The 13,372-nt window shown below is 49.2% G+C and overlaps 1 protein-coding gene across 1 annotated transcript in view; it reads right to left on the bottom strand.

Annotated features, from left to right (window-relative positions):
* Positions 1-11,682, bottom strand: part of slc43a2b (solute carrier family 43 member 2b) — a 31,853-nt gene extending 20,171 nt beyond the window's left edge. The window contains exons 1-5 of the mRNA XM_088906913.1: positions 11,576-11,682; positions 8,409-8,589; positions 1,054-1,255; positions 682-737; positions 243-319 (exon numbers count right to left, since the gene is read on the bottom strand). Coding sequence (XP_088763039.1) covers positions 243-319; positions 682-737; positions 1,054-1,255; positions 8,409-8,568 — 495 coding nt within the window. The 5' untranslated portion in view covers positions 8,569-8,589; positions 11,576-11,682. The remainder of the gene's footprint in view (positions 1-242; positions 320-681; positions 738-1,053; positions 1,256-8,408; positions 8,590-11,575) is intronic.
* Positions 11,683-13,372: the final 1,690 nt, after the last annotated feature.

Here is a 13,372-nt window from a genome sequence, read left to right as displayed (position 1 = left end):
TAAGTCACATGCTCAGGTCAAGACCAGCCTCTGCTGGAAGTTTACTGGTGTATTAGTGCCTTTTATGGACATGCTGCCTTCTCAACTGGACAGTTATTGATCACAAGCAGCCAGGTTCCAGCTGGACTAAATTCACATCCTTGAGTTTCTCAACTCCCAGACACAAAGCGGTCTAAAGTACAACTAAGCCTGAAGAAGATATGAAAACTGCTGGAGTGTGCTTGTTTTCCGCAGTGACTCACCGTCAGCGAGGTGAAGGTCATGCACATCCCTCCAAAGCCATTGAGTGCCAGGGCAATGAAGATGAGGAAGGACAGGGCTGTGTGAGGAAGACAGATAACTCTATAAGAGCAGACACAAAAGCTGCAGCATGAGGATGTTTTCCAAAAACTCTGTATGATGAGCAATACAAGACCATATACTACATATACACTACAAAGCTACTAATAATATCTGCTCAAAAGAATGAAGACTTACGCCACTTTACCAAAGTTACGTTATATTAGGTAATTCATCATACCTTATCCTTTTACAGTAACTCACTACATAGTCGTGAGACTTCTCTACAATGTCTTCTCACTGTGGAATGTGTACATGTCTAATTTTCATTGTAAAGTCAAGCTACATTATCCACGAAGACACCTGCTTGGATAAAGTGCTGCTCGGTGAGATGACACGTACTGTTGGGGTTATTGGCTCCATACGCTATCAGCAAGCAGGAAATGGCAAAGCAGGCACTGCAATAGGAACAGAGGAGACCAACGTCAATGACCGGAAAGACTGCTCCTTCAGCAGACACAGCATTGCTAACATCACTCATGAGGAGGACAGAAGTCAAAGACTTTTACTTCAATAACTTTGTTCCACACACTTGTGCAAGACGACCAGTGCAAGAGGACAATTTCTAAACTCGTGAAGACGGTGCTGGTGAGAACAAACAACACACATGGGGCACAAGTGATGATATTTCCTTTTAAAGGTGATATAAAATAACGAGCAAGTGGAGAAGGGAGTAGCACTGAAACCCTCCAGTGCCCTGCGATCTGCACCCACCTGCCCAGCAACCTGAGTTTGCGCGGCCCGTATTTGTCCATGACGATGCCCAATGGGAGGGTGATGGCGCTCAGCAGGAAGGAGCCCACGGTGAAGGCGAGGTTGAGCATCTCGTCCTGATCCTTGCAGGTCAGCCAGCCATTCATTCGCACCGTCTCCTCCTCAGTGTGGTTGGTGCCCAGCGAGCTGTTGGTGCGGTTCTCTGTGCCCAACAGAGACAGACAAGAGACTGACAGGGGGTCCGATTGAAGGGTTGCAAATTCGCAGACATACTGAGAACGTCCACCCAAGGGGCTGTTTCACAGTTAAGAGCGAGAAACGAACATGAGGTCACAAGCAGAAATGAGGCACAGGGCCGTTCTCTCACAGAAGAGCCCGAGGGTCAAGAATGACTGAGCCAGGCCAGCTGCTGTAGATGAGGCTCAGGCCCCATTAAATAAACAGCTGGCTGACATTTAGCGGTTCCACTGTAGCCGGTCAGTGTCGGCACCGGCAGAATGACACCCTCCTCCTCCGCCACCATACCGGAGGAGGGTTTTCAAACCCGTCCAGTCTGCCGGGCTCAGGGAGTGGCGTTGGGGGGATGTGAAACTGCCCGGGGTGTGTTGTTAGGATTATTTTTGCTCTGGTACACATCAGAAAGAATGGTTGGAAGTCCCTTTGCATCTAGCTCCAAATCTGGTACCTTCCTCTGCTGAAGCACAGTGACTGAACACTTTCCCAAAACCTGACAGTGAAACTGGGCCCAGCAAAGGAACAAAAGAACAAAACAAAAAGCCTTTCGGCCTTAACGACCGAAAACAAAAGCTCAGCACTGAATGAATCACTTACTCTTGTTTTGCAAGAGCGCTTGACATGCCTGAGTTAGTTACACAATTCCTCTTTTGTTAGGGGCCCATGACAAACAGCCCAGCAGCTTTCTTCTCACAAGCTGCAAACTTCCAGAAAGCTCTCCAAGCCAAGGACAGCACAAGCGTCTGCAGGGTCACTACACTGTCCACTGCCCAGAGGCCCCAGCATGTCCTTACAGCCTGTGGGTGTCAAGGGCAATGGGGCAATGGGGCAATGAGGTGGGGTGGGTGCGCTTTTAGAATACGAACACCAGCTGCGCTTGAAGAGAAGAGAGACCTGCCGAGTAATGCTTAAGGGCACCGCTGTGCTGAGTGGTCAGTGGCGACATCCGGAGCAGACCACTGCACCCAGTTTGACCCCTCTGTCCACCTGGCGGCACGCCGAGGAACCAGGCTAAACATCAATAGAAAACCTCCAACACTGAGTGGCACCGGATGGATCATAAGAGAAACAAAAAACATGACTTTCCTGTCCAGCACTGTTGTGCTCAGAAAGCAGCCGATGGCCTCTCAGTTGCTTATGACCTGTTGCCCAGGCGTCTGTTCGGAGCGGCCAGGGGGGCTCCTTGGGAGACCGCTGGGATCGAGTCAACATCCGCAGAGGGCACTCGGCAGGGTGCAAGCGCTATTATTAGGAGATCCTCTCCCCGGTGCAGTGCCAACACTGGCCACCAGCAGCCCATTTCCCCTGTCCCAGGCTATAATTATGCATCAGCTTACAATCTGCAGATCTTTATGTCCATTTGTGCCCTTAATCTCAATTGTAATTTTCATTAAAATGAACAGAACTAAACCTGTGTGCAGCCTCCCTCCAGCCTCAGGCCTGGGCTGCCCTCAGTCAGACTGGTGAGACGTCTGCGAGGGTCTCGGGTAAACGCAGGAATCAAACAGCATCTGCGCACAGTCAGGCCTCTACTGCAGATGAAGTGGGGATTTGATTGGTATCCTTTACGCACAGAATCAAAACCCACTCCGCTTTCCACTTCTTCCCAAGAAGGGAAACATTCATGTTTTAGCCAAGATCGAAAGAAAATGGCAACATTACCCATAAATGTGTTATGTCTGGTAAAAGCAAATCAGCCTCTAGGCCTTTTTGTTTCTTTGAAACAGAAAAAAACGGGCTCAAAAGGTCAAAAAATAAAAACCAAAGTTTTCAGTGTTGCAGCAGACTTTAAAATGTGGAAGTGGGAGAAGCTGACCGAGCAAATGGGAGTCAGGGTGCTAGGTGTCGTGAACACGGCTGCTGAGCAAGGCTGCACTCTCCTGCACGTTTCACAACCCTGTGATGCACGGTGCACACGTGGGAGATGAGAACTGACCCCAAAGCTCAGCACCTCCCTTCGCTGTCAGCCCAGCAACTGGTCTCCTCCCACTGCTCGATGGTACAGGCGCGTTATCTTCTACCCAGGCCATAAAAACAAACTTACTGATTTGATCTTCATGACTTCTGCAGAGTCCAGTGTTTGTAGAACAAAAGCTGATAAGGGAGTGAGGCAGAGGGAAGGAAATTTCACTTCTGCTCTTATCAAGGTACAACTGATTAGGAGTACACTCAGGTGGTTGTGCAACTCACTCATCTCTTCAGGAGCAGATCTAGTATCTTACAAGTGGGCATGAAGGCCAATCTGAAAAGGCTGAGAGACTTTCCTCTTCAGAGTTTTGCATGGCTCTTCACAGGAAGATCTGACTCTTTCCAGGAACTGGTCAGCTGACCCAGGCAGGCAGCATGTGGCACCCAAGCGCAAGATGGCATGTGGGCTTCACCATAAGAGCAGGAATGAAAATTAACTTCATGTGAAGAGCATCAATTGTCATCAAACTGTACTAGTTGTAGTACAAGTACTAGTTTGCACTGTTTTTGTCCCATTTGTATACTTTTCTCTGTTTGCATATTTGCACAGTTTTTGACAATTTTGCACTGGCACCATACTGTTTTTCACACGGTTATTGTATTACTGTCTATTGTCTTGTCTGCTGTTCTATTTATACACTGCACCTGGGAGACTAACGAGAAGCACTTTTCACTATACTATGCACCTGTGCAAGTATAATGACAAATAAAGTTGAATTGAAATTGAATCAAATATAGTTCTCAAATCAGGAGACATTTTGTGAACAGCGTCACATAATTTTGTTAATTTAATGCTGGACTTTTTCTCTTTTTTTGATCTACAGAGCAATGCTCAAATGTGGCTTTTCCAGAACATCACAGAAAGTTCATGTAACCAGGAAAACAAATATTCTCCCATCGTCTCAGAAAAATAGTTTGGTCCAACCGATGAGGGCCCAAAATAGTTTCTGTGAGCCAGAAGGGCCAACACATTCAATGAGCTCAATCTCTCTAAATGGACTAGAGAGGTTGAACGTCCTTTGTATCCTTCCCATGTTTGAGGGCTCTGTTCAGTGCTCCTGGGATTCTGGGGCTCTCAGACACAAACCACTATCAATAATTACCCAAAACAGTTTAAAACTCTCCCTCTTCAGAACTGCCAGAAAACACTTCCCATCATGCCCTCGAAGGTTGGCGCCAGCACAGAGGCATATATATAAGCAAGGGACCACAGGTGCTCAACATCCTTATTAATTCTGTTATTCATCACAAAGCCCCAGTTTAAAGTATTCAGTTACACCTGACAAGGCAGAGCCCTGTAACTGAATACTTTTGGACAAGACATCAAGCAAGAAAAGCTGTGTTTGGACTGGACAATGAACAGAAAAAGCATTCATGGGACTCCTGAGAATTTCGCTATTCCAGCTGTGTGAAAGCTGCTGAGCGAAGCTGGCATTTTCAGCCACTGGGCAAACAAACCCTCTCAGCGCATTAGCATGCGCCAGAGAAAACTGGATCACATTGGTGCAGGTATTTCTCTCAGGTGACAGCCTCTCACTGATGTTAACTCAGCGCAAAATTCCTGAAGCGTTAAGTACTGCAAGCTGGAGACTGCAGCCTCTGGCAATGATGCCCATTACAGCACACGTGATGGGACTGGACTGCTGCTGGAGACGGTGAGAGGGAGAGGCTGCAAAGTCACACTGATGCCTTATTCCTCTTTCATCCAAGAGCAGGAAAACACGTTCTTGGAAGCAAAGAATAGAGCAGGGCAGAGCAGGAACTTCACACAGCAGGTACAGATATCATGAAGAGACTCGAATAATGCTCTACAGCCTTGTACTTTATTATCGCTAGAGGTTGAGGGGAATTCTGAGCAGACAACAATGAGAAAAGTGTACTTGGATTATTCTTTTCCTTTGGTTTCTGGCATGTCGAAGCAGTTTCATAGAGTAAACAATCTAATCAGCTGAGTGCAGGTTTTGTACATGTTGCCTCTGTGGTCATTCATAACTCCCGCTTTGACACTGTAAGCATCACCGTGACAAAAGAAGCTTCTGACAACAGCCCCTGATGTAGAAACACTCTCCGCACCTTCACACACTTGCAGCATACACTTGAAATCTGCTCCCAGAACTGGCCACTCCTTCGCAGATGTTTTGCATTAAAACGGACTTGATCAAAAATAGCTCGAGCATTACTGAAGATAAGATAAGATCACTTTATGGGCCATATACAATTTCTTGCATTAGGATTTTTTTTTCTTTTCGCATACCCCAGCTTGCTCTCCATGAGACACACAGACAGGGAGAGAGAAGCTAGGGGTCAGAGCGCAGGGTCAGCCATTGTACAGCACCCCTGGAGCAGTTGGGGTTAAGGGCCTTGCTCAGGGGCCCAACGGAGTAGGATTCCTCTGCCGGCTGTGAGATTTGAACCGGCAACCTTTCAGCCACAGGCGCAGAGCCACAGAACCACCGCTCCGCCACCCCCCAAAAGGACAGGTAATCATGCTGGCCGTGAGAGAGGAGGGAAGGTAAGAGGACTCCACCACTGTGGGCGTGAATACTTGCTTCTTAGAAAAAAGGAGATCCTGGGAATTTGCCGTACGTCCAAGTACAAAAGGTGCTCCCATTCCTGCTGAGGTACGGGCTTTGGCAATCAGAAGCGAAAATGATTGAGTGTGTTTTAGCAGCCCATTGTAAAACCCACTCCAGCGGGGGCGTGGCAGCTTTCGCAAGCTGTTTCTAGGCGACGCTCAGGTAAAGGAGGAGGCAAGTTTTCCTGCATGGACAGCACTGGACTTTACCACACAGCGCTCTGCCAAAGCCACTCACACTCGGGCATGTGGCAATCGTCTCCGCGGGGAGCTGATTGCACTGTACTGCACTGAGGCATTCGAGCACCATTTGCAAAGAATTGGAAACCTTCAACAGACATGCCGAGCGATGGTTCACTGCATTCACATCCCCGATTTAAAGGAATCGGGTTTTCATTCAGCCACGAGATTTCTGCATATTGAACTAATTATTTAATAGATTGATGACGTCATTTAAACCATTAAAACAAGACCATCTTGGCTCCCATTCAGATCAGATAGCTCCATTCGGGCAGGAAACAGAGATTAAAAGGACTACTGAGTTAAAAAAACACTCTGCTCATTGCAGCAATGAGAGCCCAGTGCTGAGGCGCCTGGGGCGAGCGGGACTATTGGCCAAGAGAGAAGCAGACTGACCAGTGTGTGCCGCCGGGACTAATGAGTGTGAAATGGGGGCCCGAGTGGTAAACTGGGAACAGCAACAAGAGACGAAACTGTTACAGGAACGAAAGGGACCAACACACACACTGACGGGCCCCGCTGCACTGAGGAAGCACTGGTAGGGAACCAAACAGAATTCACTAGGAATGACAATGCCCAAGATCGAAGCGTGATGAACCATTATGGAGTGGATATTGGCTTAATCTGCTTGGCTGAGGGCCGACCTCCTGGCCAGAGGACAAGGAGGCCAGAACCCCCACGCAGGGTGACCAAGGGGCAGCAGCAGAGGTGGAGTTGGGGTGGAGGTGGGATGCGAAAGGTGTACATGAGGGAGAGTAGGAAATCAGGTTGGTATTTATAGCGTTTGGTTTGAGGAAGGATGATGGGAGCGATTGCTAATTACTGACACCTGAGTATTGTACGATTGAGCATGGTTGTCATCCCTCCCGAACTTGCGTTATAAACTCCATCAAACAGCCCCGGGACGAACAGCCTGTAGGAAGGCGAGCAGAAATAGCTGTACTTCCAGGAGCAGGCAGGACCAGCACTGCAGAAGAAAGAGGGTTGTGGCGAAGGCCGGGAGAGAGACACAAGAAGAGAAGTGTGGGGCTGGACTGCACCGGACAGCAGCAGGAAGAGTGCTCTCAACGGACCAGTGCTCAAAACAACGTCTGATGAGAATCTTGTTTCTTTCTTCAATGAAGGCTTCCGTCAAGTCCAGTACCTGAGAGCTTGGTTTGGAGCATCTATTCACTGCTGCAGGTGCTAAAAGGTAGCACGTGATCCAGGCAGCTCCAGCAGTGGCTTCTGTTACAAGTGCGTGCTCATCTAAAGCCAAGCAAGGAGCAATTCAACAAGATCAGGACCATCACCAACTACAGGAGACACAGACCACTCAAAGGAACAAGAGGTGAGCCTGAAAGACGTAATTGGATCCATTAAGAGTTCAGTTCAACAAGTGGTCCTTGTGATATTTATCCAGAGAGAACAGCCATTGCATTACAAATCTACAGAAAACCTCTTGTCGCTGTTTTTTCCATCTGCCCTGCCTAACCAGCACATTCGTAATTTAAAGATGAATAAAGCTAAGAGTTTCTTCTTTGTCTCGGGACCAAATTCACGAAACCTGCTCTGAAGCAGAAGTGAGAGCTGAAGTATCAGTTCCTGCTCCCTGTGACAGCCAGCCCTGGCCCATCTCGTTCACACAGGGGCTGTCCTCAGCGGCAGAGAGCCCCTCAGACGTGCTGCCGACAAAACCCTACCGTGCTTTAGGAGCTGGGAGGGGGGCACTCCTGCACTCCAATGATCCACCGGGGCACAGCGAGGCAGCCTGGCACAGACACCCACAGGGCAGGGACTGTTTCGAGCAGGACGTGCAGCTGAAACATTATCTTTCCATTAAGAGCAGCGGGCTGCCAAACCCTCACTATAATGGTCTCACATTACCTCTTTAAATCAGGCAGGAGAGAAACGTCTCTTTGTATTTGTACCTTCCTACCAAACCCTGTTTTTCTTCATCATTAATAATTCAATGGATGGGCTGCTCTAATGCTTGGATTCTATGGGCTTATTCTGTGTTTTTGTTCTGGGATGGAATTCACCTCTTCTGAAGGAGAGGCTCTCTTAGCGCTGAACCCCGGGACTGGAGGAGCCCCCACACTCACGCAGCCCGTTTTCTCCACAGGGGCCACATGAGCCACAGGACAAGCGCTTCGGGGCACATCAGAAGTCATTTCGGCCAAAACGTGACTCAATTAGACATGTAGGTTAAATGAAAAAAATCTCAGGCAACATATTGGCAAATACTGGGTCCTAGAGCCAAGTGTCTATTAAGAGCCTGTGTCAGTGAGGTCTCGAGTCCAGCGAGGGGTCAGCAAGAGCCCTGGTCAGCGGGGGCCCGGGTCCAGCGAGAGCTTACCTGGCTCGGGGCAGAGGTAGGAGTAGAAGCCCTCGGACTTGAGCATGATGAGCAGCGATCCCCAGCCCAGCAGCACAGCGGAGAACAGCAGGTTCTCGATGACGGCCGTGACGGCCATCCACCAGCGGCGGGAGTGGGCGGTGGCGAGTGTCGGGGCCATGGCGGACTTTCAGATGCGGGCCTGCCGGTGGAGGAAACAGACGGAAACAACATGAAAACACAGCAATGTGACAAGAGCAGCGTTTTCAACTCGTCCTCTTAGGACTCTTCCATTTTGCACCAGAAAGAAACACCAGTTGTCTGTCCTCTGGGTCTCAACCTGGCATTTCCCTACACACACAGACCCCAGGTGCCACAGACTCCAGGAGTGAGACACACACACACACACACACACACACACACGGTGCTATAGACCCCAGGAGTGACACACACACACACACACACACCCGGTGCTACAGACCCCAGGAGTGAGACACACCCACACCCGGTGCTACCGACCCCAGGAGTGACACACACACACACACACACACACACACACACACACACACACACACACACACACACACACCCGGTGCTACAGACCCCAGGAGTGAGACACACCTGGTGCTACAGACCCCAGGAGTGAGACACACACACACACACACACACACACCGGTGCTACAGACCCCAGGAGTGAGACACACCTGGTGCTACAGACCCCAGGAGTGAGACACACCCACACCCGGTGCTACCGACCCCAGGAGTGAGACACACACACGGTGCTACAGACCCCAGAACTTGACAGGAAAAGGAATGAACTGTAGCTGGGACGAGCTCAGCAGTGGGCAATGAAACAGCCAGTCAGTGAGTAAGGGTTAACAGCCAAATGGAAAGAATACTGCTTCATGCTGGGCAGCCCAGCAGAGTCTCTGGAAACACACGCTGTGAAACCTTCACTGAAAAGGTCTGTTCAGGATAACAGTTCACCCCAAGGGAGAACAGCAGAGACAGGCACAGCCCCTCGCAGACATACTGTACACACGGTATGAAATCATGGAGGAAGAATGAAACAGCGCTGTATTTTGCTGTAAACCGCGGAGTCACGAATTACCAAGGGCCCAGAGTCATATCGAGAACACACACAGCGCACATGCATCTTTTGACAATGTCTAATGATGTCAAGCCATTTTGTGCGCACGTTAATAAGAAATCAGTTATGTGTGTCACTCAGTGTGTGATTTTACTGCGACAGTCGCACGCCTGTCCTTAATCATGTCCGTTCTGCACTAATTTTGCGGTGATCTCCTGACTTGAATGGAAGCAAAAGGATTTCTTAAATTATTTGTAACAGAGGCCATCAGAATAAAGACTTAATATCTCATCCGTGTCCTGAATAAGGGTGTGTGCGCTGCTACTCGGGAACAAAAACAACAAACAGCTGTTCTGCTCGCTCACAAACCAGGCGCGTGTCAGAGCGACGAGCCCGCCCACAATAGTACACAGGCCCCGCCCCTGGCTCGCTGATTGGCACGGGCATTCTTTTGTTCCTCTTTTATTGGCTACTTTGTCCTGCAGCCAACTGAGGGGGAGCCACGTGAGTCGAGTTCCAGCCGGTTCGAACCGGTGAGGCGCGAGATTTCTGCAGTCGCTCTCTTGTGCACGCGGACTGCTGTCTTTATCCACAGTGCTCGAGAGGATGCAGCAGGTAGGCTCGTGCCACCGAAGCTGCGGTTCGGTGTTTTGACAGCAGCGCAGTTTTAAAGGGGCGCCGTTGAAAGTACCCCCCCCCACCGTCCCCACAAAGGTTGGTCTTTTTTTTCCCCCAACAAATCCCATTATTGTGTGGGGTTGAGTATTTTTTAAAAGGCAAGTTTTAAAGAAATTAAAAAAATAAAGCACAGCAATATGAGACGCATATAATCCCTGCACTACCATAGCAAGAATAATGACATCGCTTTACTAAGAAAGTAGAATAAAGTGATAGGGTGAATTGGATAACGAAATAAGCAATATTTTAGTCTAGGGGCATCAATCGAAGCGACGCGTTAGATCAACAGCGCAGGCTGTTCCTGCAGTGCAGACCCAACACCAGCTCAAACCGGAGCTCTTCTCCGCAGCCCGCTGTCCCCGTTCAACAGCAGGGGTCTGACATCTTGTCCACCTCTGTTTCAAGCGCACGAACAAACCTTCGAGTGTTCGGGTCCTGACGCTGATAAAAACACAACAGAAGTGGCTGTTTTCGTTCGAAACAGCTCCAGTGCAAATATTGAACAGCTCAGTAGCGATAGGATCAAGGCAAGGCACATAGAGTACGAACGAATATTGTAACATTCCTACTAACGGGACTGTCGTAATAACACGCCAGTTTGCTCGGAGCGACAGTCCGCAATACCAACAATTTGCACATTTACATCTGCAAAATATCAATATTAGCGTATAACTGCAGGTGTTCTTAACTTGCGTCTCCAAAGGTGCTGTATTCCAAAAACAGCTCTTCGTTATTGAAACGTTCATTATTGTCTTTTCTAATTAGCTTCCCCCACTTTATTCTCCCATTTACCTCGTCCAGCCACCCCCTCCGCTCACCAGTAACACCGAACTCGCCCCAGCAGCGACCTCCGCGCAATGGACACCTCTCTTCCCCGTGTGCTACAAGTGCAGGCCGTGGCTCACACAGCCTCTGCCGCCGCTTGCAAGCCGATGGAAAATATCAGCGGTTGTTATTTGCTGTGACGATATTGTAACGATGAAAACATCCTTAAACAGAGGATGTAAGATCACAGCATCCTGCTCGGAGCTCCATCCGCAACTGTGCGAGTCGCTCCGTCCATTTAAATGACAGAACACTAAAAACAAGTTCCCGAACAATGCTGCATTTAAAAAATAGGCATTTTAACTATTCACCTTGTCCTATCCTAATCAACCCCAGTGTTGTCACTTTAAGTCAAGCGCAAGTCAGCCCTCCAAAGATAGAGAAAACATGTTCGCATCTCAATTAATTTGCGTTTTTTCCCCACTATTGACAACATTCCTTACAAAACCATTGCTCTCTCTTACTTGCAGGTGACTGTCATCCCCTTCTGAGCCCTTGATTTCATCAATATTGTGCTAAATTGTATTTTCTGTTATTTTCCTCAGGGGAAACATTTGTTACAGCCTCGGCGCCGATGCGTCACGTCACGTCATACCTGCGCGTGTCACTGATCCTGAGCGAGACCTCCAGCTGTCTCGAGCGCTTCTCCGTGCTCTGTGATGCTGCCGCGAGCCCCGGACCCCACAGCCCTTTTGCACCCCTCGCGCCCGCACACTGCCGTTTTATCGCCGAGGACAGCGGCGCACAAACAAGGCTGCGTCGCTATTGGTCAGCCGAGCGGCTGGAAACAGAGCTCAGCCAATCGGGAACCGGCTTCTGGAGCAGAAACTCCTCGCACCGTCTCCTGCTCGACAAAGGAGGAAAACAAGGTGCCGAGCGCCAGTTCCCCTGTTTGTGCGGCCGGGGGCCCAGGGGTCTGAGACTGTGTCACTCTTGATGGCCTGTCAATAGCACGTCACTCCTGAGCTGCAGATAAGCGCAGATAACGAGCGAGCCGCGCTTTCACCGCAACATGCACTCGCTATGTGCGTTGAACCCGAAACATCTCAGGACTGGAAGGAGGTCTGGGCTTGCAAACTAAATAAATTCAAACTTGAGACGTCAGCGAGAAGATGTTTTCACGTTTCATGTTCTGTAGTTGACAACTGGATTTCACAGACAAAGAAAAGGGATTTCAATGCCGGTGTTGAGTTAGGGCTTATATCCCTGTTAGGTCTGTAGCCCTGTTAAAACTTCCTACAGGTTGAAAAACCGTAGACCTGATCAATCCAGTCATATTGTTACTTATTAAGAGCAAGAAAAGACTAGGTTAAACTACAATACCGCCGCAGCGCTTACTCAACAGTAGCACCGGTGTATTGTATTCTACATGCAATTGTGAAGTTTGTTTCCAGTTTTGGAAAAACAGTCATATCTGGGAAGTTTTTTAAAGTCTTGTTTTGCAGCTCTGCTTCTCGTCCCCTCCCCCCGCCCTCCGCTGTTTTCTCAGACCCCGATCAGATTTCAGTTGTTTTCCACTTTCCTGAGATCGCTCCTGGGACAAGCCCCACTTTCGCGTGTTTCAGTCGCAAAACCCGGCTTTGGGGACGAATGAGACACAAAGGTTCAAAACAGACTAGTTTGTTTCACTGCACAGCACAGCCTAAAACAAAACAGTGAAAACTACCGGCGCTTAAATGTGCTGAATCTTGCCTGTACGTGTGTTGTGGCTCGCTACAATATTGTCAAGGCGGTCTAAGGATGAGCGGGACAGCGCCGCAGGAAAGACGGGCGTCACTGCGCTGCGGCCATTGCTGGTTGCCTTGGTAACGATGGATGCGGAGCAGGACTCTCGAGGGACAAGAGCACACAGCTCGTGCTGAGGGCAACACCGACAGGGACACGACCACCCCGCCGCCGTGCGGGCTTCATAAATAACGCTTAAGATTGCAAAAGTCTGTGTATATGATCATGAAGGAAGCTATTCACCCCCTTGAGTGTCTTTTCGTATTTTCTTGCACGTACAGTATTTGAACGCTCTTAGTTTCCGAGGGGACTCCGAGGTTTTAGCTGCTGAAGACAGGTGTGAGGGCGCTTCACCTGCGTGAACAAGAGCGCCCCTTCACAGAGGACGGTCCCCTGTCCACTCTGCTGTGGGTCACCCCTGATTCACCCCTCTCGCCAGTGCACGATTTTGATGAATTATAACAAGACCCACTGTACTAATTCTCAAATAATCTTGCGTTTGATAACTAGGAAAAACCTAACCCGGAGCCAGTTACTTCCACACTGAAGCAAAACACGACATATGAGGTTTGAAGGCGGTGTCTGGGCTCGGGTGGTTCAGAAGTGTCCAGTGCTATACAAGCATTATTCTCAGCGTTGTTTGAGTGTGTGACGTCAGGGATTTCAC

The sequence above is a fragment of the Atractosteus spatula genome, chromosome 27 (genome assembly GCF_055471065.1).
Source record: "Atractosteus spatula isolate fAtrSpa1 chromosome 27, fAtrSpa1.hap1, whole genome shotgun sequence".
NCBI classification, from domain to species: domain Eukaryota; kingdom Metazoa; phylum Chordata; class Actinopteri; order Semionotiformes; family Lepisosteidae; genus Atractosteus; species Atractosteus spatula.
The sequence above is the reverse complement of the archived record's forward strand: the minus strand, read 5'-3'. Positions and strand labels throughout refer to the sequence as shown.